General features: G+C 63.7%; 1 protein-coding gene and 1 long non-coding RNA gene across 2 annotated transcripts; one reads left to right on the forward strand and one right to left on the reverse strand.

Moving 5' to 3' along the window:
* Window positions 1-172: 172 nt before the first annotated feature.
* Window positions 173-14,185, reverse strand: LOC138067061 (maestro heat-like repeat-containing protein family member 2B). The gene is made up of 30 exons (XM_068941019.1): window positions 14,161-14,185; window positions 13,716-13,855; window positions 13,388-13,510; window positions 12,762-12,927; window positions 12,257-12,355; window positions 11,536-11,687; window positions 10,966-11,109; window positions 10,331-10,423; window positions 9,495-9,564; window positions 9,267-9,380; window positions 8,738-8,811; window positions 8,317-8,436; window positions 7,643-7,750; window positions 7,292-7,451; window positions 6,863-6,903; window positions 6,438-6,579; window positions 5,790-5,842; window positions 5,071-5,178; window positions 4,651-4,770; window positions 4,342-4,464; window positions 4,009-4,161; window positions 3,749-3,775; window positions 3,278-3,400; window positions 2,863-2,942; window positions 2,632-2,767; window positions 2,417-2,500; window positions 2,051-2,155; window positions 1,700-1,823; window positions 1,427-1,536; window positions 173-712 (listed from the first exon to the last, which is right to left on the reverse strand). The coding sequence occupies exons 1-30, from the start codon at window positions 14,183-14,185 to the stop codon at window positions 173-175; spliced, it is 3,657 nt and encodes a 1,218-aa protein (XP_068797120.1).
* Window positions 14,186-15,198: 1,013 nt separating this feature from the next.
* On the forward strand, window positions 15,199-19,258 carry LOC104145167 (uncharacterized). The gene is made up of 2 exons (XR_011140776.1): window positions 15,199-17,832; window positions 18,272-19,258. It is a non-coding gene; the product is annotated as an uncharacterized lncRNA (long non-coding RNA).
* The last annotated feature ends 7,789 nt before the right edge of the window (window positions 19,259-27,047 follow it).

The raw sequence follows: 27,047 nt of genomic DNA on the forward strand, positions 1-27,047 counted from the left end.
GAGGACCCACAACAGCCACCCAACATCAGAAAAGGCACCATGCACAGAGCAAAACGCGGGCAGTGCGTGGAGCTGGGCACCAAGGACCAACGAGCAAGGAAGGGGACTGTGCTAGCGAGCGTGTAAGAAACCCGAGGCAGCACCAGGAGTCAGGAGGAAGAAACCCCCAGCGTCAACGTCCTGTTCCTCCCGGGGCAGGGCCCGGGATGCCAACAGTTTGCCACAACCCCCCTTCTTCTGGAGGCAGACGGGTGCCGTCCCGCTTTGGGCCAGGCCAGGGAGGGCTGAGCATCGCACCCGAGAAACGGGGAGGAACTGGCACTTTGGGTGCCTCAGCTCTAACCGCCTCAGTTGTGGGAGCGAGCTGGGTTTGGCCCAGGAGGGTCAGTGTCACCGGACGAAGAGCAGCTCCGGGATTCAGCTGCCGGCACTCAGATTCGGCAGAGCCCTCGGCGCTGCGCACCAGGGGCGGCTCTTTAGCCCCCGGCACCTGCACAAGGGGCAGGGCAACGGCCGAGGCGGGAAGGCCAAAGCCCCAGGGAAAAGGTGTCTCTCTCACCTTCGTGGAGAGCTGCCCCCCGCATTTCTCCAGGAAGGTGACCAGCCACTCGCCAGCTGCCTGAGCGCACGCGGACCTGACCGACAGCATCCCGTCCAGGGCGGCAGAAATGAAATCCGTAGCCTGCGCTTCGGGGATGTATTTGCAGATGATCTGGGGAGAAATCAGAAACAGGAGAGACCACGTCACACGTCTGCTCCGGCTCTTCAGAAAGGAGAGGAGACTCGGGCGCTGGGGGGCGGCGGGCCAGTTCGCTAGGCCTGGCGGGTGCGACCGCCTCCCAGGGCAGCCGGGCAGGCAGGGCTGGCTGAGCGCTGTGCGGCCCAGAGGCCTGGAAGTGTCTCCCCGGGCGCTGCTTGCTCACACGCAAAGCCTGCACCCTGCCCGCCCCCGGGGCCAGGCCCTCAGGATGCCAGAGCTGCTGAGAGCCCACGCAGGCGCTGCGCACGCCGACCCCCCGCAAACCCACGGCTCGATACACGGGACGCCCCAACAAGTACGTGTTAAACCCAGCAAAGGGAGAACGGGCAGGAGACCAGAAAGAGAAGGCAGAGCAGCTTCCCGGCTTCCCTCCAGCACCTCTTTTCCCACAGACGGGTGGGTATGTGTGCTTCCGTGCGGTGTGTGACGGTCCCACACGCGTGCACACACCCCCCCACACACCCACACACACCCCCCCCCCCGTGGCCTCTCCTCCTTCCCCAGCGCGCCTGAAGGACGGACACGCTCGACAGCCGCTTGCTGCTCGCTAACCCCCGGCGCCCAGTGCCACAGCTCTCCCAAAACGGAGCGGGGCCCCGGCCGGGAAGCAGGCAGCTGCCCGGGAGCCCAGGCACCGGCTCCCCCCGCGCTGTCGGGGCCAGGTACCTTCGCCAGTCTGGAGGAAGCCTGGAGCTGAGCCTCGGCGTCTGGGGCGCTCAGCCGCTGGCACAAGGGCTGCACCTCGTCCTCCTCGGCCCCCGAGTCCAGAGTCTTGCCTGCAGCGAGCACCAGGAGAAAAGGGCCGTGATGGCGACGCAGACCCCACCTCTGGCCCGCGGGCCGGGACGAAGGAGGAACGGAGCCCGGCCCCGCGCGATCGTCGGGCCCCCGGGGGCACAGGGGCCCGGCTGGCCGAGCCTGGCCGGGGGCTGCCCTCACCTCGGATGCGGAGCAGGTGGCCCAGGCAGGCCCCTGCCCGCTGGCGGGACGCGGCCGGCGAGTCACAGACGAAAGGCGCCAGCAGTCCCACCATGGAGCCAAAGAGCTCGAAAGACTTTTCTCCCTGGGGAAACAGAAGGCCGACGAGAAGGTCGCGGGCGGCCCCGATGGCCGATCTCCCTCTCCCGGCTGTGCTGGCGTCCGAGCCGGGGCAGGGCAGCGGGGCAGCCAGCGGGGCAGCCCCACAGCCCAGGAGACCCGAAACCCAGCACCCGGGCCCAGGGCAGAGCTCCCTGCCGGGGCCGCAGCCCGTGGGGAGGGGGGACACGGTGCACGGGGGTCCCTTCTCACCGTGCGCTCGAATCGCTCCTCGTAAGCGCCCAGCAGCTGGGCGCAGGCCTGCAGGGCCCTTTCGCGCTCCCACTCCTTGGCCGAGGTGAGCCAGTACTCCAGCACCTGGGCAAGAGCAGACCTGTCTCCCAACGGGCCTCCCCGGCCTGCCCGCCGCCACCCCAAGCGTCTCCCTCCCACGCAGAGTCCCGCCGAGGAGCTGGGACTCGGCAGCCGGGGGCGCCGGCCCCTTGCCACCCCGTCAGCCGCTCGCGGGGGGCACCAGCGCAGACGCGCTGACCCTGCCGACTGCACAGCCCAGCTCTCCCCGTGCACCCTCCACCCGACGCCGGGGACGCCTCCCCCGACGCCCCCCCGGATACTCACGTGCAGCATCTCTGCACACCAGCCAGAGGTGAGGTCTTCCTCCAGCAGGGCTGTCACCAGCTCGCCGAGGGCTGCCATGGTCTGCTGAGAGCGGGAGAGAAGGACGGGCGTTGGGCCGCACACGGAGACGCCCAGCGCAGCCGGAGGGGGCAGCGCGCAGCGCCTGCTGCTGGGGGATCCCCCGGAGAGGCCGGGACAGAAGGGCCAAAAGGTACCTGCACGCGCAGAGCGTCCGCCGCTGCCGCCCCCTCCTCTTCCGCCTGCTCCGGGGCAGGCAGGGGCATCGCGCTCTGCAAACACTGATCCAGGAGGTCGCGGTTTTCCTCCCGGCTCAGCGACGGCTTCCGTTTGCTGGCAGAGAAAAAGGAAGACAGGAAAGAGGCTTCCTACCCCTCCCCAGAGCGGGTCAAACCACAGCCCCCCCAGCCCTGGCGGGAAGAGCCTACCTCAAGTGCCCCAGGGCCAGAAACGCCTCCCTGCGCAGCGGGGACGCCAGGCAATCCCGGGGCTCCTCCTTCACCAAGCCCTGCAGGTCACAGAGACACGCGCACCGTGGGCAGCGGGCAGCGACCCAGAGCCCTCCCGCCGGGAACAGGCTCTTCTGCTCGCCCTGCCCCGGCGCACGCCCTGGGCACCCGCACGGCTCCCACAGCGGCACCGGGGCCGGCCAGCCGCCCCACCGGGGACAGACCCACTGCTCTCCCCAGCGACAGCCACCGGGCGCCAGCACCCACAGGCCCCGAGCCTCAGGGCGCTCAAGGGGCCGCGCACAGCCAAGGGAGAGCATCACGCCTTGGGGCAACCGGCCTCGGGGCTCAGCCCCAAACTCCCTGGCGGGACAGTCCCAGCCCCGGCACTCACCAGCAGGATGCCCAGCAGCTCCCGTTTGGAGGAGAGCTCCACGTGGTGCGAGCCCCCCGCCCCCTGCATGGCGCGGCTGACCTCGGCGACGCTCCGGACCAGGGTCAGCTTCAGCTGCACGTCCTGCGGTCCAGGAGAGAGAAACACAGCGGCACCGATGAGCAACGCCTCACCGGGCCAAAGGCTGGCAGGGGAACACGGCGGGGCGGCCAGCCCCAAAGCACAGCGCACGACCACTGCATCTTCCAGGAGCCGCAGGCACATGGGCTCGGCGCGCGGGTCGGAGGAAGGAAACCTCCTCTCCCCTCCTTGGAGGAAGCTCCCCCTGGGAAGGCACAAGCTTTCCCGGCAACCGACTGCAAGGAGACCCCGGACCCTGGCCCAGCGAGCGGGAGAGCGAGCCCAGCACGCCAGCGATGGGAAAGGTGCGCGGCCAGGGCAGGAAGCAAGGCCCCATCGAGCAGCACTTACCTTGGTGGAGATGGTGAAGCCCAGCACCTGCAAGGCGAAGGGGGACATGGTGAGAGGCAACGAACGGTCGCAGCGCACGCAGCCACGCGGACACAGGGATACGCAGAGGGACACGGGCTGCGTTTGGGACTCGGCCTTCAGCGCAGACCCCTCCTTGGGGCTCTTTGCTACGAGACGGCCCGTCGCGGCGAGCTCCAGCTCGGAGCCGGGCTGGGGCAGGCGGCGCCTCGGCGTGGCTGGCCCTGCACCCGCGCACCCACCTGGCAGCTGGCGCGGTAGTGCTGCAGGATGCCCCTCACGATGTCACTCTCCACGCGGGCCAGGAGCTGCTCCTGCGGGGCGCAGAGCGCGATCCGGCTGTAGGCCAGCATGAGCGCCATGTGTGTCCCTGCTCTCTTCCCCTGGTGGTATTCCTGGGCCGTGGGAGAAGCCACGAGACGTCAGCCCAGCACCTCCGTGGACCCCAGCTCCCGCTGCCTCCCAACGAAGGAGCTGCTCCGCTTTCCATGCAGCAGCCACCACTGGGCTGCTACTGCTTTACAAGTGAAAAAAAGGCAGAGGAAAAAGAAGCCAAGACACCCGCGATCCTCTACCTTCAGGCGCTTGAAAACCCCTGACACTGGTCTTTCTTCCATGGAAGAGCCAAACTCCTGCACCAAGTCCAAGGCAAGGTGGAAGTGGCTCTCGGCAGAGCCGCCTACAACGCAAATCATCCCCTGCAACACAAGAGAAAGGGACACTCAGCCACAGCAAGCTCCGAGCGACACCTGCCATATCATCCCACGGAAAGAGCAGCGACACGGAAATCGGAAGAGCCTGGAGCGCTCTGCTGGGAGAGATCACCGCTCCCCTGGGAACACGGAGGGGCTCGGCGGAAAGCAAGGGGAGAAGAGGAAACCCACCTCTCTCTCAGACGCCTCCAAGTAATTTGTTCTCAGTAGATGTTTCTTCACTTCCGCGCGGACGTAGGGGACGTGCGGACACACTGCCAGGGACACCCCGATAGCCTTGTACAGGAAGGCCTGGAAGAGAAGAGGCCACCCCAGACGAGGTCACCCACAACCTGGCGGGACGGAGCGGGGCCGCGACGCCCCAGCCCGCGCCAGGCATGAGGAGCCGGCCGCGGCGCCCGGCCGTTCAGCCCAGCCCCGCTGCCCGCCGGCGCGGAGACAAAAGCCTGCGTGGGGAAGGGACGGGAGCCAGGGAGCCCGGCCCGCCCGCAGAGGGCAATATCTGCAGGCGCAGCCCGGGGAGCGTCCCGGGCTCTCGCGCCAGCGCCCGCGGGGAACGGGAGCAGAAACGAGGCCTCGGCAGGGACCCACCTGCTCCCGGGACAGCCGGGGGTAGCTGCCCTTCTGCTGGCTCAGCTCGAAGCTCAGGCCCATGGTCCAGGCCTGGCTCTCGATCGTCTCCAGCGACGTCCTCAGGAACTAGGGGAAGCACAAGCTGAAGCAAACCCTCCCCGGCCCCTGGGCGAGGGCTGCTCGCCAGGTGCCCGCTGCTCCTGCTCTCTCCCTCCCTCCGCGCAGGGAGCCCCAGCGACCGGCCCGGTGGCGCACACGTATCCCGCAGCCATCGCTCGGGTTCAGTGAATCCTGCCTTTCTGCCCAGGGGCGGCGGCTTTCCACAAGAGACAGCCCAAAACATCTCGTCCTCTTTTCCCTTCCCTGTTTCATACGGAGGATTTTCTATTTCTCTGGGCGCTGGGAGATCATTCTTCTTGAGGGACTTCAAGGCACGCCTGGCGCTAGCCTGCACGTGGCAGCTCCCTGGCTATGCCGGTCACGGCCCGCGTCCCGCAGAGCCGCTCACAAAGCGGAACGATGTGACACGGCAGAACAGGAAACGACCCTCTGTGACCCAGAGCCCTTTGCAAAACAAAATCCTCTGGGCGTTTTCAGGGCGTCTTGTGGGCGTTTCCTCTTTTCTAAACTAAACTGGCATTCTCCTCCTTAGGCTCCCTCTGCTCCTGGGGAAGTTCCCACCCACACCTTCCCCCTCTTTCCCAGCGTCATTTGCTGCCCTCGCAGCAGCGCTCCACCTTAAGCAGAAGGCGCTCCCACTCGGCAGAGTCCAGGCAGCTCTCGCTTTTCCCTACAAAGCCAGAGCAAGACACGCTCAGCGTCACTTAGCACCAGAGGAGCCCAGGGGTCTCCTTGGCACTGCAACACCCCCCGGCTCCCACGCCAGAAGGGGCCCGAGCCGGGAGGCTCAAGCCCCGGCGCCAAACTCTTTGCCAGGCCCCAGACGCCCGGCGGACCCTGGGGCCGGGGGCCGGGGTCACTCACAGACCCGCCGGGCCCAATCCCCCTCGCTCCACTGCGGCTCCCAGGGCAAACCAGGCCGTCACACGAGGGCACGGACCACGCTCACGCGTTCTCGCCCCGACACGTCTCCCCCACCCCCAGGAGCGCCGAGCCCGGCCCTCCCAAACACCCACCCAGCAAGGACGCCGGGGGGCTGCACAACCTGCTCGTGGCCCTGACGGGCAAGAAAGGCCCCGGCCCCCGCAGGCACCGCTCCTGGGCGTTACTGCCCTCGGCGTCAGCGCGCGCTCCCTGGCAGACGAGCGGCCGCAGAGCAAGCGCTGAGAAACCCAGGGCCGATTCCCCTCCCTCACGCCTGGACGCTGCCTTTTCCTGCCTCCCCTTCGGCCTCCCCAGCCCCTTCCTCCCCGACGGCACTTTACCTTCCAGGTACTGCAGCAGGAAGGGGATCTTCACGGCCCACACCATCCCCACGGCGCCGTGGATCGCTCCCGGCAGGGCCTGCAGCAGCCGCAGGGCAGCGACGCCGCAGCCGCCGCCGGCGTGAGGAGCCGCCGCCAGCACCTGGGAGAGGGCAGGCGAGACCTGGGCTCGGGGCGGCCGCCAGAGCCGCGGCTTCTCCCCGGAGGGAGGGCGGTCGCTCCGCCCCGGCCGGGAGCCGCCGGCGTTGGCTTCTCCACGCCCAGCAGCAGGGTCCCCGCGGGGCAGGGGTGGCTCCGACTCGCTCTCGCACGCCTCTTCCTCCCCGGAGGCTGCCGGCCCCGGCCCCGGCCTGTGAAGCGGCTCTGCCCCGACCTCTCCCGTCGCCTCGAGGCCACGAAAGCCCTTTCCCCGGGCCCCTACTCACCAGCAGGCGAGCCAGCAGGGCCTGCGGCGTCGGCAGCTTGGCTGCGAGGAGGAAGAGAGGCCGGTGAGAGCGGCGCGACCGCCATACCCGGCCCCTCTCGGCTCGGGCAGCCCCCGCGCGGCCCACGGGCTGCTGACCGGCTGCGCTGCCGCAGCCCTGTGCCGGGGCTTCCCCAGGGCTGAGCAGACGGAGGTGCAGGCAGCTCCAGCGCGGCTGGGAAACGCTCCCGGGCCGCAAGCAGAAAGCTGCCAGCAGTCGAGCGAGGCGTCTCTGCCGGGCACGAGGAAACGCGGCACAGAGCTCCCTCGCCCCGGCCAGAGGGGCACGGCTCTGCCCGTCCTCGCTCCCGCCTCCCGCCTGCGTCTGGCAGGGCGTCCCCGGCCCCCGCACGGCCCGGCAGAGCACACGGCGACGGTTTCGGCTTCCTACCTCGCTCCCGGGAGGCCACGACATCGGCCTCCTCCTCTCCCTCCTCGTCCCCTGCTCTCTGCCGGCGCTCGGCCAGCTCTCGGAGGCACTGGGACAGGGGCACCAGCGTGCCCGTGTACTGGGCTGGCACCACGTACTGCAGGAGCCGCGGCCACAAGAGCTGCAGACGAGAACGAGGCAATTCAGCACTTTGGGGCTCCCGCCCCACCGCCAGCTCAAGAGCTCGTTTTAGCTCTGAGGGGGAAACGACGGGCTGCGTTTCCGCTCGCCCTGTGCGCATAGGGGCCTGTTTGGGGAGCAGTTGGGGGAGAGCGGGGCAGGGAGGCAGCAGCAGGGCGCAGGACGACTTACTTTGGTCATCCCCCTGACGGAGACGTCCACAGAGCCCAGGATGTCCAAGCACAGCGTTTGAAGGTCTGTTGCTTCCTGTGCTTCTGCCCGAGAAAGGTTTCCCTGCGCCTGCAAGACACGGTTTGGACAACGCCAGCGTCACTCCCTGTCCCTGAGACGGGAGGTGAAGCGGGAACCACCCAGCGCTGCTGTGATGTCCCCTGGGAGCACCCGTCTCCCGTCTCCCGAGGCAGGAGAGAGCACAGAGGCCCAGAGAAGGGGCCAGGTCCCCGGCCAAGGAAGGACTAGACAGGCTGCGACCAGGGAGACCCGCTGCCCGTCGGGGCGCTCGCCAGCGTCCTTAGTCGGGGCCAGCGGCAGCCCGAGAGCAAAGCTGCGAACAAGGATCCCCTCGCCGGGATGGGCTCCAGCCACAGAGTCGGTGAGCACCGCTCATCTCTCGGGGCGAACAGTCAGCGCCGCAGTGGGATTTGCTACGCGCTGGTGGGAGGCCAAAGCGCTCCCCCGGCACCCTCCGAGATCCCCCCCAGGAACGGCGATGGGGACGCCGCTCAGCCCTCTGCACCGCTGACTGCAGCCCTGCTGAGGGGGGTTCCCCATTTCCAGGGCGCCCGCAGGGGCTCCCAGGACACCCCGGCACAGAGCGAAGCCGAAGCGTCACGCTCTGCCCTCACCAGTCTGCCGGAGGCCTGGCTGAACGTGGCGAAGACGTGGGCCACCAGATCCCAGGCCGAGCAGCTCTGGACGCTGCAGCTGAGCAGCTCCTTGGTGAAGCGCAGAACTGCCCTCGCCACCTGCCAGGGAGGAGATCGCAGTTATCCCCCGATAAGATAAGATATCCCCCCCTCCCCCCAAGCTCGAAAGCCGAGGGGCAGACGCCTTCGCACCCACCCAGCCCATCTGCCCCATGGGGAGACTACACGGGCGCAGGAGACCCCTCTGCTCCCACGGTCACTGCCCTGCGGGGAAATTTCCACAGGGAAACGCTCGTCTAGGCTTGACCCCGACCCGCTGGGGCTGGCCAGGCTCTGCCCCGGGGGAAAGCTTTCTCTGCCGCCCACCCACCGCGGTGCCGCCCCTCGCCAACCAGCTCACCTTCCTGCTGGGGTCTCTCAGCACAGACCGCACCGCCTGCACAAGCAGGGGCAGGCGCTGTCCTCCCTCCGCTGCTGGAAAAGACGGGGAGAGGCGGGCGCTGAGGCAGAGCCCTCGGTTCAGCAGGGAGCTGGCAAAGCTCCCAGCTCTTTCACACCCGAGCGGCACAGAAAACCGGGCACGAGACTGTGACGGCCGAGGAAGCAGCAGAGTCCCCGAGTGACTCCCTTTACAGACACAACTGTGTGACGCGACAGACTGCTATAACAACACGGAGCCCTGCAGAAACGCCATGGGGACACGTAGCTCGTGCCCCTGCCCCGTCACCCAGCGTCGGGCGCCGTCACTGGTGTGTCACCGTTTACAGCTGCCCTGTCAGATCCCTGTCCCCGCAGCTGCGTAGCACCTCGGCTGGGGACAAGAGCATTGCAGCTCGTTTTGGGTGTTTGTGCATCACTTGCAGCCGTGTCTGCCCGCCGCCCGGCAGCCCAAACCCCTGGCCGGCCTCACTGCGCCTCGCAGCACTGACCTGCAGAGCGCACCAGGGCTCTGAGCAGCTCCAAGGACACCACGCGAGCGGCCTCGCTCCCGCTGCCCAGCTGCGAGCGCAGAAAAGCCACCGTGTCCTCAGGGCAAACTCGGGCTGCCAGGGAAAATTCGTGCTCTGTGTTAGCTGCCCGTGTCTTCCCCCCATTTCAGAGGTTTGGGAGAGAGCGGCAAGGGCACAGCGGTGTCACGCGGAGTCTCCTCCCCTCACCCAGCAGCAGGACGCAGTAGGTCAGCTCCGACCGGTGGTCCCCGCTGTGCTGCTTGCTTTCATCACTGAGCTGTGGGAACAAGGTGCGTTTCAGAGAAAAGAGCATCAGGACTGAGCGGACGGAAAAGAAACTGCTCCCTCCGCTCTCGGCTCCCCGGGAGCTTTGGACAGCTGCAAAGCGGCTGCCTGAGTCGTAGCGAGTCGCCCCGGGCCGGCCGCAGACTCCCTGGAGAGAGAGATGCCGTCCCCGAGGGACGTTTCGCCCCGCGACCGCAGCTCCTCGCCTCATGCAGTGGATCACCCTTGCTTCGCTCCGGAGCTCCAGAGGGAGCCCAGAGGGAAGTGCCGGGGCTTTGGTGGCCAACTCGGGATGCCGAACTTCGAGGAGATGAACCCTTTCCCCAACCTTTCGCTTTCCCCCTCCCTCACTCCCAAGGCAGGCCTAGCCCCGGGACGCGCCCCACAGCCAAAGCCCAGCCCACCCCACCGAGGCGCTGGGCACATCCAGAGGTCTGGGGCGGCCGGGCTGCGCAGGGGCCCAGGGCTGAGCTGCGCCCGGGGTCTCTGGGCTCCAGAGAGCTGCGACGGGGCTGGGAGGGAAACTGCTGGGTGAGCTGGGCTCTCCCCTGAGCCTGCGCACAGCAGCCACAACCAGCTCTACAACAGCCTCCAGACACCGGAACGGGAGGCGACTCCCAACTATCTGCACGGACCCGGCCTTCAGGTAGGTCCCCCGGGCAGGATGCCCTGCCCGGCCATCCAGCAGGACCTTCCTGGCCACGCAAATCAGGTCTGCTGCACCCTGTGCAAGCGGTACAAGGTCACGCTGCCCTTACCTGGCTGTGCACAGCGGTGCCAATGGCCTGAAGCTTGTCCTTGGGGATGAGGATCTTCACTTCCCCCAAAGTCTCAAGAAAATAACTCAGACCCTGCAAGGGAACGGGGGAGGAAGAGCGGGGCTGTCACCTAAAGCAACGTCTTAAGAAAGGAAACCCAGCCTCTTTGTGATGAACTCCTCAACTCCAGCCCCCAGGAGAAAAACCCAAACCCTCCTGCACGGGGCTTCTCGTGTGTCCTTCCCTCCCAGCAGCAGCCTTAGAGGGCTTCTCCTCTGCGCAGAGCCCATCGGACGACGTTCACACCCCTCAGACCTCCCCTCCCCGCCAGACGCCGCTGCACAGCAGCCGGACGGGTGTTACAGCAGAGCCCCTGGCCTGCATGGCGCCCCAGGCATGGGGCTCGAGGCCTCCCTTCCCAAGGAGATCGGGCCCCGAGGACGCTCAGCTCCCTCTCGGCCCCACCTGCGCTGCTCTGGTGCTGCCCGAGAAGCCCAGGAGGCCTCAAGCCTCCCCTGCCCTCTCCATTTCTTCTCAAGGGGCCCCGGCTCCTCCAGGCACCCCACAGCCCCCTGAAACCTTGCAGCACGTGCACAGACCCCATGGCCATACCGAGCCCCACTGTGACACCTCACCTTGGTCACCCGGAAAGTGTCCTGGACCTGCTGATACTGGCCCAGGAGCCAGGGGAGCTGCGCCCACACCTGCTCCCGGTGCTCCTCCTCGTGCAGGAGGAGGCCCATCATGGCAGCCATCGCCCCCAGGACCGCCTGCTTGACCTGCACGGAGGGCAGTGAGACGCTCTTCATCAGGGCTGAAGGTCCTTCCGCCCCGACACGGTCTGCCCTCCCCACAGACAGGCGTTTCCCTGCTTCCCCTGGAGGACGAGGGCTTGCTCCACAGCAGAGGGCACGTCCCCAGCCCCGGGCCCCCCCGGCCCTGCCCAAAGGCCCCCGGATTCGGCTGGGTCCCAGCAGGGCGGCCCCCGGCCCCGTGCTCCTGGGCGCGGGCAGCGGCTGAAGATGCAGTCCCGCACGCTGCCTGTCGCCTGCCACCGCATCGGCAGGGCCCGGCTTTGGGTGCTGCATCAGACACCCTGCTCCCTCCCCGGGCGCCTCTCCTCCCACACGGCCCTCATGCTGACAGACAGACGGACCCCGACGTCGCTGCTGCCGCCGCGGGGCTGCCACGGCAGCCGTTCTCACCTCCTCCTCCTCGCAGCCCAGCCAGCTCCCCACCACGTGGCAGAAGAGCGGGTGAACGCTGCTGCAGAACTGGGCCTGCCCCATGCGCGGGAAGGGGCATTTCTCCCAGTCGCGCAGGTAGGTGTTTACGGCCTTCGACCACTGCTCCAGGACTGCAGCGAGACAAGGCAGAAGGATCACGTCAGAGTGTGCCACGCGGAGGAGACTGGAGGAGACCGGGTCTGGCTCCAAGGACAAGCCGTGCAACGCTTTGACATGCCGGGACTGAAACGCTGCGTTCTTGCTCGCCTCCTCCCCATCACTCCCGTTCCTCCTCCTCACAGCCTTGGTCCCCCCTGCACTTCTCACTGCCTCCCTGCCCAAACCTTCCCCAATACTCGCCCGCTCTCTTTGAACCCCACAAAACCAGCCTGCCCTGCAGGGAGAAGGCGCGAGTGAGCCTGGGCAGAGCTCCAACGACGGGAGGTCGCACCAGGAGGAAAGCGCAGCAGCAGGGGCAGCGGCAAGGGCCCAGGAGGGCCTCTGCACCGTTGCGCTGAGCGCCCCCACCTCCCGCCCACAGAAACCTCCTGGGCTTCAGGCGCTGCTTCGCCCCGTTGATGCTGGTGGGGACGGCAGAGGCCTGACCTCGCCGCAGGCTCGGCCCTGCCGTGGCCCAGCAACAGCCCCGGGCGCCGAGGGCTGCTCCGGCCCTTCCCCTCCCCGCGGGGCCGACACTCACCGCCACAGACAGCGCGCAGGGTCCGGCTGCTCCCCACCTGGCTCAGCATCGTGAGCACGGCGAAGAGCGTCATTCCCACGAAGGGGACGCACCGCAGGGCTGCACAGAGGGCAGGGGCAGGGGCACAGAGAGCGGCCGTCGTCAGAGGAAGCTGGGGCAGCGCGCGGGGGAAACCCCGGGGCAGCGCGGCAGGGCGAGCCCGCGGGCTGCCGGGCCCCCGGGGACGCGCTGGAGGGCCAGCGGGGCACCAAGCTGCCCGAGGGGCCGGGGCAGGCCCCAGCACGGGGAGGGACTCGACAGGGCACCAGGGTGCTGGGGCCTGCCCCGAAGCGGGGAGCGGGGCAGCCCTTCGGGGGCCTGCGAGGGCAGAGCCCGCCACGTTGCCTCTCCTGCCCATCCCGTCCGTAGCGCTCCGGTTCAGCACGGAGCATTTGGGGGACGGGGAGGATCCCTTCTCCCGGTTACCGCAGACCGTAGCCCCGAGCCGGAGGCCGAGGGGCCCTACCGTAGCTGCTGGCCAGCTTGCCCAAGGTGACAAACACAAAGTCCTCGGAGATCTCTCCCAGGGCCCTCAGGTGGCACTGCAGCTCATACATGACGCTGTCGAAGTGGGAGCGGGCCAGAGCCACCAGGACGTCGCTGGCGGCCGTCCGCACGACCTCCGTCACACCCTGGCGAGAGCAACGAATCCCCCCTCAGCAGGAGAAAGGCCGAGGCAGCCGGACAGGCTGAGCGCGCCGGCGGCCACCGCCTGCCTCCAGCCCTCGGTTCCTGCCTCGGCCACCTCCCTGCGCAGCTCCCGGTATCGCCCCCCAAATCCACTGCAGCCACGAGCCCCCAAGGCCTCTCCCTCCGGGAAACACTTGCTGGTGCACAAATCGTGGCCCTGCACGTCCCAGCTCCGCCACCAGCCCTGGGCGCAGGCGCTGCTGGCTCAGGGAGCTGCTCCCGCTCCCCGCTCCCTCTGCAGCTCTCGCGGAGGCAGATCCGCGGGGAAGGAGCTGCCCCAGGGCGGCTGGCAACCTCTGACGGGTCTTAGCGCTCGAGACGTGTCGGCAGAGCCCTCCTGCGGTTTACAGAGCCCGGCTCCAGCCGGGCGCCCCTGGCTGCCTTCAGAGAGGAGCAGCTCACCTGCGCCGCTCTCATGTCCCTCGAAGCCGCTGCGATCGCTCTGCCCAGGACAGCGCTCTGCAAGCGGCCATCCTCGGCCTGCAAGACTCTCTCCAGCTCTCGGTAGGTCTCCGCCCTGTCGCCCTGGGGACACAGCCCAGAAGGGAACAGGTCGGCCCTGCTGTCCCTGACCGCCAGGGAGCCCCACAGCTGCGGACACGGGGCCCGCCAGCGGCAGCGTTTGCAGCACGCGCCGTTCGCGGGAGGGCAGCGGCCCCCTTGGGAAACCAGGGGCCCTGCCGGGCGCCTGCGAACCCACGCGCAGCCCAGCGCGACGCCCCCGCCTCACCTCCTCGTCTTGCAGGCGGTTGCACAGAGAAGTCACGAGGTCAGCAGAGGTGGGGACGGCTGCAGGGACGGACTCTGCCGCCCTGCCCCCATCCTCGGCCACGCGAGGTCGGGACCAGCAACCGCCGCAAGTGAAGAGACCTGAAAGGCGAGACCAGAGGACGAGCGTCAGCTCTGCTGGCCTCAGCCGTCCGCCCCAGCCCGGGGAAAACGCCTCCCCCGCCGGGAGAGAAACCCCTCCGCTCCCCGCTAACGCGGCGGCCCAGGCTGCGCTCGCGGCAGGGCAGCCGACAGGGCGACGGCAGCGACTCTTCCCCTCTGCTTGGCCCTGGTGAGACCACCCCTGCCCGCTGGTCCCCTCTCAGCTCCCACTACGAGACAGACACGGAAACGCTGCTGGGGGCTCGCGCCTGGGCTCCCCCCCGGCCCCGGCCCCGGCCCCTCACCTCGGAGCACCCGGAGTCTCCTCATGGCACCGGGCACAGGGACAGCGCTGCTGCGCCAGCCCCACGCCGGACGGCAACTCGCACCACCGCCGCTGCGGTGGCCAATGAGGAGCTGCCCCGCGACACGCCCGCACACCTCACAGAGGGCTGCCAGCCAATCAGGGGCTGCCCCGCGACACGCCCGCACACCTCACAGAGGGCTGCCAGCCAATCAGGGGCTGCCCCGCGACACACCCCCTGCCCCCGCCTCACCCAGGGCTGCGGCCAATGAGGCCCGGCCCGGCCCGGCCCGGCCCGGCAGTGTCGCCCGCGGCCGCCAGGCGGCGCCCAAGGGCGCCCCGCCCGCAGCGCCGCCGCCGAGCAGCAGGCGGCCAACGAGGCCCCGCCCCACCCCGCCTCCGCCGCCCATTTAAGCGCCGCCCGGGGCGGGGGGAGCCGCGCTCTCGTTGCGGCCGCTTCCCTTGGGGGTGCTGGCGCGGGTGCCGGCGCGACCCGTCTCCTCCAGCTCCCCGGCAGGTCCTGCTGGCCCGACCCCCTGGCCCCTGCTGTGCCCGGGTCCCGCGGTCCTGGCCCGCCCGCCTGCCTGCTGTGCCTTGGCACCTCTAGCTGCGGGGTGGCCCGGGGGCGGGGGGCTCCAGGCTCGATGCACGGGTTCCCCTAATCTGGTTACACTTCCTTCCTCCTCTTCCCCCTCCCCCCCGAGGGTTTCATCCCCCAGACTGGGGGCAGTGCCGAGCGCAGCCCCGGGGGAGGTGGCTGCCCCCGGGTGTCTGGGCTCGCCGACCCTCCTCGAGCAGTCGGGGCCTGGCCCGGCGTGTGTGTGGGCAGCGGGGGGGAGGGGGTGGGGAGCAGCCAGGGCACGCCGTCCCCTTCGGGGGCCCTGCCGTACCGTCAGGTCTCCGGAGCGGTTATGGGGCGGCCCTGGACCTCGGCGTCCGGCTGCCGTCAGTCACGATGTCTCCGAGCCGTGCGAGCAGCGGCGGGCGCTTCACCCTGTGGCGCTGCCAGCGCTGTCGTGCGGCGCGATCGGGCGTGCGAAGGAAAGGGCGGTCCGATGTCCGGGGGCTGCAGCACTGCCGCGGCTCCGGCAGGCTGCAACGGGCGGCGGTGTTGCCCCCCGTCGGGACCTGAGGCTGCTGCTTTCCCAGCAGAGCAGCGAGCGCCTCGGCTCGCTGCTTATCGAGGCTGTTGCTGGGACGCTGTCCGGTGAGCGGTCTCAGCTGCTCACAGCTGCGGTGGGGCAAGCTACAGCCGTGCAGGTAACGCTTGGCGTTGTCATGATCGTGGCCCGTACCGGAGGGCCCGGCCTTCCCCACCACGAGAGAGGGGGTTTCTGTCCGTCCGGGAGACGGGCGCCTTTAAGGGTCGCTTGCGTTTACCGCCTTGCTTTACGGACAGCTTTCTCTTGCTTTTAATTTCGACGCTCGGCCATGGCAATTCATGTGTACGAGCAAACCAGGGCCGCGTTACCCCTTTCCCTTTTTGTAGGTGTGCGGGGGGTGAGAAAAAGAAAGCCGCTGAAGTGAAACTAAGCCCCGGAGAGCTAACGGCTCCCTGGGGCAGGACTGGCGTCGTGCTCCCTCGGCGCTGCTGAGGGGAGAGGCGAAGAGCCGGGGTAGTTAGGAGGAGTTATTTCCGTGACCTGTCTTGGGAGGTGGTTTGGTAGGGTGACGTTAAGGGCTTTGTTAACGGCATTTTTGTTTCCGTAGCTTCACCTATTTCCTAGCTAATATTTTTCAACAACCGTTGCCTAGTCCCCTGGCCATGCTTGTGATCCGCTGGCTCCGTTTCTTCTTTTAAAACACATAAACTTTATATTTTGCCTTAAACAAGCAGTTCTTATTTGTAACCATCCTCTTACTTTTCTGTTTGTTGGTTTTAAGCTCTCGAAAGAAATGCGAGTTTTAGTGCATCAGTTAGCCGTGCGTTACAGGATCAACTTCCGGCGTGTTGCGTTAACTGTGTCCCAGTTCAACCGCGCTACTTCCTTACTCGTTATCCTCCTCTCGAGCCTTTGCGTGCCCAGGCTGAACCCAGCCCTCCCTCCGCTTGCTGGTTTTTGAACTAGCTGATCGTGAGCAAATACTGTGATGGTTGTTGTCCGTGATGTTTTAAAGTACTACCTCTCTCTTATATGAGTATATAAAATGGGCTTAAAACTTCAGCTGACAGTTTGCCGCTCCTGTAGGTGCCTGTGCAGCCTTGCTGTTAACGGGGGGCCGCCTTGGGGCTTTGCACGTGTCTAAGGAGAGCTAGTGACTCCCGGGGGCAGGCGCTGTCTGCTCTGATTGCTCTAAAACCCAGCAGCCTTGTGCCTCCTGCTCTTGGTTTTGCACTGAAAGCTGTAAGTTGCTTCTGGGGCAAGGTTTTGTTTAAAGATGGCATCAGGTGTGCAAAGCCACATGCTCTCGTCCAAGCAACAGCGCGTGCGCTGCCCAAACCTCTTGTCCGAGTTGCTCAGCCTCGGCTGACCGCCAGGGATTCTCCTTCCCAGGGCTGTCAAGTTCCTTTCAAAACAGCGGGGAAGGCTTGCCTTTGACGGCTTTCACGCACAGCCAAACGTTTCCATCCACGTTGCATTCACAGCAAGCTTAATGTTTCTGTTACCGCTCTCTACGCCTACCCTGGGCTCAGGCTGGGCCCTGCACAGGGTGAGAGACGCACCATGAAGTCCGACGCGGTTCATCGGTGGATGAGCGCAGGGAGGAACTGGACCAGTCAGCGGGGTTTCGGCTGGCCACGCCAGCTCCTTTCCATCTCTGCCCGGCGACACCGTTGGCATGGAGAAAAGTGTGCGGAGCGGTCTTCAGGCAGCTGCGGCCGGAGGGACGGAGCCTTTCGGCAGCCCTGCAGGACCCAGCGGTGAGTACAGTCGCTCCCCGCACACCGGTGGGTCCCAGCCTGCTTCTCCCAGGCTCGGGGTAGAGGGGCCGCCGTCCCCAGGCTGTGCCAGCACCGTCGGGACTGGCCCGGGGTAAAAGCGGGGCAGAGTCAGTGCGTACAAGACTGTGTCCCCCGAACCCACCCCTGCTGGGTCAGAGACAGGACTCGTGACCCAGGTGCGCTTCACAGGCTTGCTAGCGAGAGCTGCAGGGAGGGTGCTGCTCTCTGAAGGGCAGTTGTTCAGCTGCGCTGCCGAACCTGGGCGAAGCTTTTCTGCTGCTTTCCCCACAGAGAGAGCAGGGTTTCTCCTCTCTGGGGTCAGAGATGCTCCTCGTTCCTCCGAGGGCCTTGAGACTCGGGGAAGAGCCGTTCGCACCGGGTGCTCCTGCACGGGGGGGTTGGGGAGGGGGCAGCTCTGGGCTCTGAGCCCAGCAAAATGCTTGTGCTTGTTAGCTCCGTTTCAGTGGTGCTGCGTGTCCGGCTGTACTGCTGTGTCGGACGGGGGGGAGCCTCGTGGGGAGCCGCCGTGATCCCTGGCCGCTCCGTCCCAGCGAGGTCCAGGGTTACAGCCCGGCATTTGCTCTGAGCGTGCGCAGGCTGGGTGCCGGGCCGGGAGCTCCTGCTCGAGCGAGAGCTGCGTCGTCCTCGCTGCGATTCTGCGGCCGGTCCCTCGCGAGGGCCTTTGCCAGCGCAGGTGACGCTGTGTGGGAGCAGCCGAGTCGGAAAGGCTCAGCCTGAGCCTCGTCGAGGAGCAGGGCGCCGGCACGAAGACGCAGGAGGCGCTGTGCGGTGAGTGTCCCAGTGCGGCGCCTGGGCAGGTCTGCGCTGCGCCCCTGCTCGGCGGGGGCTGAGCTTTTTTTGTTGTTGTTATTTTTTGTCATGTCTGCGGGGCAGTTGGGAGGGAGGAGAGCAGGCTCTGTGTCTCCACAGGGCCTGTGCAGGCCGTGGGGGTCAGTGCTGGTCTGTCTGTGCCGGCTTGGGCTGCTGGGGCTGCGCAGAGCTGCTGCGAGCGTTGTGCACCGAAGCCCTGGCGGGGCAGGATTGCGCCTCGTGTTTCGCAGGACGGGGTGCTGCCCGGGGAGTTCAGGAAAGCTCCGGTGACCAGCGCTGCCCTGGGGGCTGCTGCTGCTGGCACTGCCAGCAACTGTCCCGACCCACGCCTGCGGCCATTTGCCGCAGTGCTGGGCCTCTCCTGAAATGCCCTCTCCTTTTTTTTTCTCTCCTACAGGGATGGAGGAGCCCCAGCCGGGCACTCGGGGGTGGCCGGAGCAAATGCTGAAGTGTCATCCTGCCACGGGCTCGCTGCTGCTGCTGCTGCCTGCGCACAGAGCCTGGGACAGCGCGTCCGGCAGCAGGGGCCGCGTCCCGGCCCCTCACCCGCACGGGGACCTCGGGGGCGCTTCCTGCGGAGCCTGGGGGCATCTTCTCCTGGGGGCTTCTCCCTGCATCGCCTGGAGGGGCTGCGTCACTGGTGAGTAACAGCTGCAGCCTCGCTGCCTGTCTCTGTGTCAGGTGCAGGTGGTGCCGACCCCGCACGACGGCCTCGCACCTCCTTTCTGCGCTCGGAGACGGAAGCGGGAGAGCGGCGCCGCAGAGAGGGAGGCTTCCTCCACCCCTGACGCAAGGCGCCCGGCTCCCTGCTCGCAGCAGGACGACTGCGCTCGCCTCGACTCGCCTCCCTCCTGCCCTGCGCGTGCCCCGCTCCGGGCTGGGGCCGAGCTGCCTGCGCCCGCCGGGCTCTGGGCCTCCTTGGGAGCCGAGCTGGGAGCGCAGCGCCCGCTCGTGCCAGCGCAGCTCCGGCTCCTTGCAGCTTGGGCGACTGCCGAGGTCGTAAATCAATCACTGTCATAACTTGCATATGAGTATCATGTTCCATATTGCATCCATAGAGCATCATTAGTTCATTAATAGTATGTACATCTTGAGAACATAGTTAAATTACTATATATATAAAATGTATAAATGTTGAGTACAAAGGTATAAATTTGTGACAGCCCAGCTCTGGCTCCTTGCAGCAGTCTTGGTGACTGCCCAGGTCGTAAATCAATCACTGTCATAACTTGCATCTGAATATCATGTTCCATATTGTATACATAGTGCACAGTATACATAGCATTGTTATACATAATTAGTTTATTAACAGTATGTACATATTGAATACACGGTTGTTATATTTAAAAACATTATAAAGCGTGAATAAAGAGTGGAACTGGAAGACGGCGTCTGCTCGCGTTTCCTCCCCAAAAGTGCCTTTCGCGCCAGAAACTATCTCAGACGCGAAGTTCGGCCTGGTGCACGCCGGCCTCCCTGCCTTCGGGGCACGCACGGACGGACCCCCACCTCCGGTGAGGGTCTGCGGGCCCTGCCTACCCCCCCCCAACCTGGCCCAACCACCCTCCCACCCCTCTCTCCCTCCCACCACCCACAAAAAGGGCCCCAGGGCCTCTGGGTTGGGGGCTGAAAACGGATGACTTAGTAGTCTCTGTTTCCAAGCCCCCAAAACGCAGCACTTAGCCTCCGTTTCTGAGCTCAAAAACGCAGGACTCAGCCTCCATTTCTGAGCTCTGAAACCAGTCCATTGAACTTGTTCTTGTGCTACAAAAACGCAGGGCTTGGCCTCCTGCAAGGCTTTGAGGCAGACGCAGGTCTAAGCCTCAAAACAGCCCAGTGGGCCTGCTCTGAGCACCAAAAACACAGGACTCAGCCTCCCTTTCTGAGCACCAGAAAAAGCAGGGCCTAGTTTCTGTTTTTGAGCCCAAAACCAGCCGCCGACCCTGTTTTTGAGGACAAAAACCACAGGACTTGGCCTCCTCTTCTGAGCCCCATCCCCCCCCCCCCAAGATGAGCCCACTAAACCTGGTTTTGAATCCCCCAAATGCATGACTGAGCCGCTGCTTCTGCACACTGGAAACGCATGACTGCAGCTTTTTTCCCAGGGCCCAGGAACAGAGGCTGTCTAGTCACCCACCCCTGCACCCTGGGAGTGATGGTGGGGGGGGGGTCGGGGCAGGGAAGGAGAGCCCACCCACAGCCCTGTGCCCCCTGCCAGCCCCACATGCAGTCTCAGGAAGTGCTTGGGGACTGGGGAGTAGGGGGGCAGCCTCAGAGCGGGCTTAGCCCTCTTGCTGCGGGGCAGCTCAAGGAAAGGGTAGCTCCCTGCGCTCTGGCCATTTCGGCTTTATTCCCCTCCAGCTAGCGCTGCCTCTCCCCACTCGCAGCCCAAGCCGGGCCAGCAGATGCTTCAGCCCCTGAACGCTGTCTCCAGCTCGCCCCAGCAGCGCTGCCCAGCCAGGCACGACACGCTTTTACTCCCCCTCTCAGGCCTGGGGAGGCGGCTGCTGCTCCCTCCAGCCGCGTACCTGTTCTCCGAGGGAGCCAGCCCAGGGTCCCGTCAGCCTGCAACGGCCACCAGCCTCCCGCTCAAGCGCCGGACACACCACCGACAACGGGTCCCACAGAGGGGGGTGACTGCACACCGCACCGGGGTTAACTGTGCACGCGGCTTCCCGCAACCCCGCTCTGTGCTGCGGAGGAGCCGCCGAGGACACCACCAACTTCTGCTCACGAGCCCACCGAGCCCGTCGGCCTCCCGCCAGCCGGAGCGGCACGCTTACCCATCTCAGCAGCCGGGCAAAAACCCGCGCCCAGGACTCGAGGGAGGCAGGGGGCTCCCCTCTGCTCACCTGCGCCTAGACAAAACCCCAGCCGGGCCGAGGACAGGGCCCTGCCCAGAACCCCTCCAGCCGCCCGCGGCAGCAGCCCCAACGCAGCCCGTTTCGGCTCAGCTCCCAGCTCTCACCTTCAGACAACCGCCAAGAGCAGACAGCTCTGGGCACCTGCTTGCCTTCTGCCTCACCAGCTCCTTCCTGCCCTCCAGGGCTGGCGTCTGCAAGAGGAGGCCCAGCCGGCCAAGCTGCTGCCCCTGCCGCACCCGAGCGCCCTCCGGGGCCTGACTGGCACAGGGCGAGGCTGCTCCTGGCAGCAGCAAGGCTCCGCCGGGCCCCACAAGCGCTCTGGGGACAGAGCAGAGGCCCCGCACCCCCCGCCGCCCCCAGCCCGCCGACGCTAAGGTCCCAGCTGAGCCGAACCGCGAGGGGAGAGCCCGCAAAAGCAGAGGCCTCCCGAAAGGCCCAACCGGGAAGGGGAAGCGGAAGGGGGGGTTAACAAGCGCGGGGCAGGTACCGCGCCAGCCCCTTCCCCTCGCCCCCGCCGCGGCCCCCCACGGGCCCCCCCACGCGCCGGGGAAGGCGCTCCCGCCGCCGGCAGCCGCCGCCGCCCCGGCCCGGCCCGGCCCGCTCCGCTCCGCTCCGCTCCCCCGCCGGCCTCGGCTCTCCCGCTCCCGGCTGCCCGGCCGGGCCGCAGGCGGCCAGCAGGAAGCAGCCGCCGCCGCCGCCCTCGGCCGCTTTTCCCCGGCGGGCGGGTCCGCTCCGCTCCGCCCCGCTCCGCCCCGCCGGGACCCGGGACCCGCCCCAGGCAGCGGGGCCCCGGCCGGGAAACTTCAGCTCCGCCGCCCTTTCCCCAGCGCCGCGTTTCGTGGCCGGTTTCCGTGGAAAACCGACCGGACGGCGTCGCTCGGTCGCTGCCGCGCAGCCCCGGGGGCCAAACGCCCCGGAGCGGCCCCAGCGGCCAGCAGCGCCCCGCCAGCGGCGGGAGAGGGCGGCGGCGTTGGCTCTTCTGAGCGCGCCAGGGCCCGCGGGCACGACGACCCGGCCGGGGCCGGGGCCGGGGCCGGGGCAAGGGGCCGGGGCCGGGGCGGCCGCGGGAAGCTAAGCCCACACACAAAAAGCAAACACAGCAATCACAAGCAGTAAGGCCTTCCTCCCCAGCAGGGAAGCGAATCCTTTTCAGTCTGTCCAACCGCCCCAACCCCACGCTCCGACAGCCCTTCCAGCCGGCAATCCGCCCCGCGCGCACAAAGGGAAACGCTCCCGAAGGCGGCCAGACCCAGGCCAGGGAAGGCTCCGCACACTGCAACCTAACAGGCCTGAAATAGTGCCCGGAAAGCAACCAGCAGCTGGCGCGGACGGGTTTAAGCAGGCTGCCGGCTAGTAACAACACTTAGCACAGACGCTATAGACATCCGCACGCCCTCCAACGCTGAACTGCAGCCGCCGGCACTGAACGGTCTCATCCCACGTGCAGAAGCGGAGCCCGCACAACCAACGCTTTCGGTGCTCCGTCACAGCCACAGAAAGCCCAAAAGGAACTCGGCAACAAGCGAAGCTCGGAGGATGAAAAGGAAATTTCTGAGACCAACACTTCCAGTTCTTTGCCACAGTCGGAAACGCGCAGTTCCTCCGAACCATAACGCGCTGCCGAAACGTGCACGTGCTCTGAGCAGCTCCTCCACACCATCCTCCGCTTGTTCCCCACCAGCGCGGACCAGTGCCCGCGGGGGCCACTGAGCAGCTCGGCAGGAAGCAAAGCCCCAGGAGGCAGCTGGGGCTGGCGGCGCTACGCGTTCCAGTCCTGGCTACGGTGGCGGTTCCCTTCCGGGTTGTCATACGCTGCAGCAAGAGGCTCACGGGCAGCTTTCAAACCTTCACTTCACAGCTGTTACTTGCTAGGCTTCGTTTTGGGCTTGCGGAGCTAACGTCTACCCTGCTTCTGCCCAGGAAAAGCTCAGTTAAAAGAGCTATACCCTGTCAGCGAGTAATCGGTCAAGTTGAAAGCGCTCGGCGTGAACAAGAAAGCGCAGGCACACCCTTCACCTCAGGAGACCCCCTCTCAAACTGCAGACACCTTGGCTTAGCTGGCTGTTTTCATCAAGTCCTGCTGATGACAGCATCCGGCCTCTTCCTAAAGCCATGCCGCGTTTTAGTGCAGCATGATGGAGGCCACTGCTCCTTTTACGTTGCTGCCATCAGAAAGTGACAGATCTTAAGGGTTTTCAACTTGGGCTTCAACACACTTGTAACTCCTGCTTACACTGAGAGACCGGGCAAACGCAACAGAGGAAGACTTTCCTAGTGGGAGAAAGGGAGCAAGAAAAAAAACAAAACGGGAAGACAGGCAGAAAAGGTCACAGACCTTGCACGAAAGGACGGGCCACAGGTCACAGACTAGACAGCAGAACGAAACAAATACTGCCAATTTCAACAAAATACTTCAAGATCATCTGCTAAAAGATGTCGGCACTATCTTCATCGCAGTAACGAAATATAAAGGACCATCACGAGAGGAACAGCAGCCTAAGACAGACAGCACAGAAGGAAGAGGCCTGAGGTGGAGCGCTCTGGAAAAAGATCAATAGGCCAAAACATGGTAGCCTGTTTGATACATCACGGGAGAGAGCTGGGCACAAATTTAAAGGCACTAAGAAAAGATAAAGAACAGTTGGATAATTAAAGGCACGTGCAGCTCTTCTGTTTATTTGGGAAGAAGTAGCAACAAAGACCTAGTAAAATCAGGAAACAAATTAGGAGAGCAAAAAAGGCAGCAACAGCTGCAGAAGGCAGACTGCTACTAACAAACAGAGCGAGATAGCATAGTGGGAACCCATAAAAATACCTACAAACACAAACCTTGGAAAGGATGTGCTGTACGATGGGGAGCCCAATGCCCTGCCTGAAAGAAGCCCACAGACTGCTTTGTGAGAACTGAGCTGCGAGAGAGTCGTGTTCAGCCTCACGCTAGAGCAGATGAAGGGGTCTTTTCCAAGTAGTTAGTGTAAGAGACCAGGTCAGACAGGTCAAAGAAAAGGAAATCATCAACACTAACGGGGGATGATCCTGACCTAGTGAGAAAACTACCTTTCTCCTCTTAAAGCACTCCACAAAAGTGTTTCCCACCAGATTCTTGACTGCTCTTTGCTCACTTAGCTGCTTTGCTTAGTAGCTCCGCAGAAAGAAGCAACTGGGACAGTTACTCCTGTGGACATAAGCCTTCAAACAAAATAAAGATCTGCTCTCTGCCATGAGCTCAGCTCGGCAGTCACCGACCATAACATCTGAACAGTTACACAAAGCAGTCAGATAAGATTTCCATCTGGTCATAAGAGCAATCCTCAGAGGCAACACTAGTTGCCTAGCGAAATACTTAATTTGATAGCAAAAATCCTTCGTGGCCTTCTGCCCCTCTTCTCAGGTCACTTGGGTTCAGATTTACATTTCTTGCTCTACGGAAGAAGGAATCCATGCTGTTACGGAAATAGTTCGTCCCTAGGTTTCCTAGGAGCAGAGTCTCACGTACGTCTAACAGTGAATTTAGTTATTTATTTAAATGACGGTACGGCAAAGTAACAGCTCGAGCTGGGTGCCTCCGGGGAGGGAGCCTGAACAAAGAAATTTTGGGCTAATTATATTCCTTACAGTCAAATTTCCCCGCCTGCTAGTGACAGTCTCTTCCGATCCTCTTTACTGGGTCGGCGGTCTCTTTCCTTTTGATTGGTTCACGTCTGCATCCCGGGACAGTTGCTATGTTCTTGCTTCATAGTGCCTGCTCTTATCCGAAGGTTAACCGTTACCTCTGGCCGTTGTGTGCTGTATCTTTGAGGGCTGGTTCTAGCTAGGTTTGCAGCCGCATCCTCAGCAATGTCCCTCGAGCTCATTTACTCGTTTAATCCCGAGGCCTGCAGGCTTCATCTACTTTCGGCACTAGCGCTAAGCTGGGCTAGAGCTAAATTAGCTTCCTTTTCTAACAACAGGAGAGCTTTGCTCCTGTAGCAGGCACGGGCCTTAGCACTATTCTAGCTAATGACGCCTCCCCTACAAAATCATACGCAAGGAATAGAAATGGTTCTTTGGGGCAGAAAACGTCCTCCTGTTTTCCTGCGTCGGCACAATCGCTGGCAGGGCTGCGAGGAGAGACCCCATTGCGCACGCAGCGACGAACAGCTCCATTCTGCCCAGCTCCACATCATAGAAAACCACCACGCTCAGACTTTGACTTCAGCCCTTTACTACAACTCCTCAGGTCCCGTACACACAAATGCACGCGGTGGTACTTTGACAGACGAGCGTCTGTCTTCGTGCTGGCAGCTTCTGTGGCTCACAGCCATGCACGAAGGTTCAGAAAGAAATGTTGTGTGTCCTGGTTTTGCTAGAAAGGCACCTTTAAATCTTGCCCATGGTAAGCTGGGGCATTATGTGACATGCTGTAGGGTAACGACTGACGCGTGGCAGACAGCAGTGCCTCTGTGGCCTCTTACGCCTAGGCCACGACGCCACGCAAGACGCAGGAAGCTGGCAGCATGGAAAACATCCATTAGGCACACTACAGAAACAGCTGCTAGGCTGATAGAAACGAGCAGCAGTTTTGATCGGGAGTGTCGTGTAGTGTCAAACGTCACCGAGCAGTAAGAATCACAACTTCAAAAGCTATTTTGCTGAGAGAACGTTAACGTTAGCGCGCGCCAGCATTAGAAGGAAGATTTGATTATCGATTTGGAAACCAAAGGAATCAAATGAACATAACGCTCAGAAAGACTCTAATGGCTAAAAAATGACAGAATTGCAGAATACGGTCAACACTGCGGTGAGGCAGACATAGTTTGGCAAGGCAAGAGATTCAGAAATGAGGACAGTACTTTATTAATCAGCAATTATCTAATTCTGTGTCTTCACAAGTTTCCGGGTTGCATCTCTGCCTCATTACAGGAATATATATCTATCTATATCTATCTATATCTATCTATATCTATATAGCTGCCTCATTAGGATACACACACACACACACACACACACACACACACACACACACACAAATACAGCCATAGTAATTTGACTGGAGCTCAAGAAATAAGTCTTTTACTAAGTCCATCCTTTCTACCACCACTGTCACAAAAATTAAATCTCGGTGAAGACAGCTACCAGGTGTAGAAAGTGAAGCATTTTCTTAAAGCAAACCAGAAGGCTTCAGATTTTTTCAGATTTCTCGGCTACTTTCTCTAGAATTGGATGAATTAGTATTAAATATCGGGGATAATTTTCACTCTCTACCCCAGTTAAGTTGCCCTCAACTCAGTACTACAACACCACTAAGTCACGTTCAACAGTAAGATTCCTGCAGACTTTACTTGCCATCTTACAGAAACTCACTGGCTCACTCACTTTTCAGCCCTTTCGGGACAGGAGAAGCATTCAATCTTTGGCATTCCTAGAGCCGATCCGCTGCCCCCATCACCCAGGTCTGGAAGGAACAACTACAAAGGGGGAAAGAGCAAGGTGTTCCCAAACTGTTGTTTTCCCAAGCACCTCCCACGGATTAAAAAGCCAACCGTTACCAAAGGCACCCGCAAAGGCCATCAGCAGCACTTCAGATTCCCCATAGAGATCGGCCAGCTTCACGTGGAAGAGTTCGCTGGCTTCATGCAGTAAAGACGCTCGTGTGACAGCAGCATGTCCTGTATTCTAGTCCTTGCTCCCATCGCATTATTACATCTTTTACAAAATTAGACAGAAAAGTTTGGGGTACGGGAGCCCAACTTCTGCCTGAATCTCTGTGTGACTCTCCGGCTGCTGTCACACATCCTAGAAGCTCCACCAATCACCAAAGTCATAGCTACACCTAATGCAAAGGTGGAGAGCCGAATAACTTCTGGCTTTGCAGAGACATGAAAGGAGACCCATCTTGGGCGCTCTCCCCTCCAGTTACTTTTAACAATCAGAGCACAAAGCCCTCTTCCCAATTGCTCAGTCATAAACCACTGGGCATGCCCGGTTTTTCATAGACTCTGCAAGACGGCACACTAAATATGGCTCCTACACCACAGGCACTCTGTCTGTCTTTTGACCCTCAAAGACCGCATTTTCAAAAAGCAGCCGTGTGTTTCAAGACACAAACAAACGCTTCTGAAAGTAGCCGAAGCCACACTGCAACCCTCGCACATTTGGGTCAAAGGCAGCACCGACAGGGCCACTTTTAACTCTCAAGTTCATCAGCAATCAAGCAACTCCAAAGGGCAATTCTCGTTCTCAGAGCGCCTGACTGCTGTGAAACGTTGTACCGTGCAGGAAAAGCAAAGCAAGCCATTATTACGTTGAAGCTCCCTTACGTATGAGGGA

Source organism: Struthio camelus, chromosome 4 (genome assembly GCF_040807025.1).
Source record: "Struthio camelus isolate bStrCam1 chromosome 4, bStrCam1.hap1, whole genome shotgun sequence".
Taxonomy (NCBI): Eukaryota; Metazoa; Chordata; class Aves; order Struthioniformes; family Struthionidae; genus Struthio; species Struthio camelus.

Bases quoted from the DNA above. Each gene is read 5' to 3' on its own strand.
- LOC138067061 (XM_068941019.1), bottom strand. From the start codon at position 14,185: ATGAGGAGACTCCGGGTGCTCCGAG. The intron at 9,381-9,494 runs GTGAGGGGAGGA...TTTCCCTGGCAG, and splicing joins CTACTGCGTCCTGCTGCTGG to CCCGAGTTTGCCCTGAGGAC. The intron at 6,904-7,291 runs GTAGGAAGCCGA...TCCTCCTCGCAG, and splicing joins CGTGGCCTCCCGGGAGCGAG to CCAAGCTGCCGACGCCGCAG.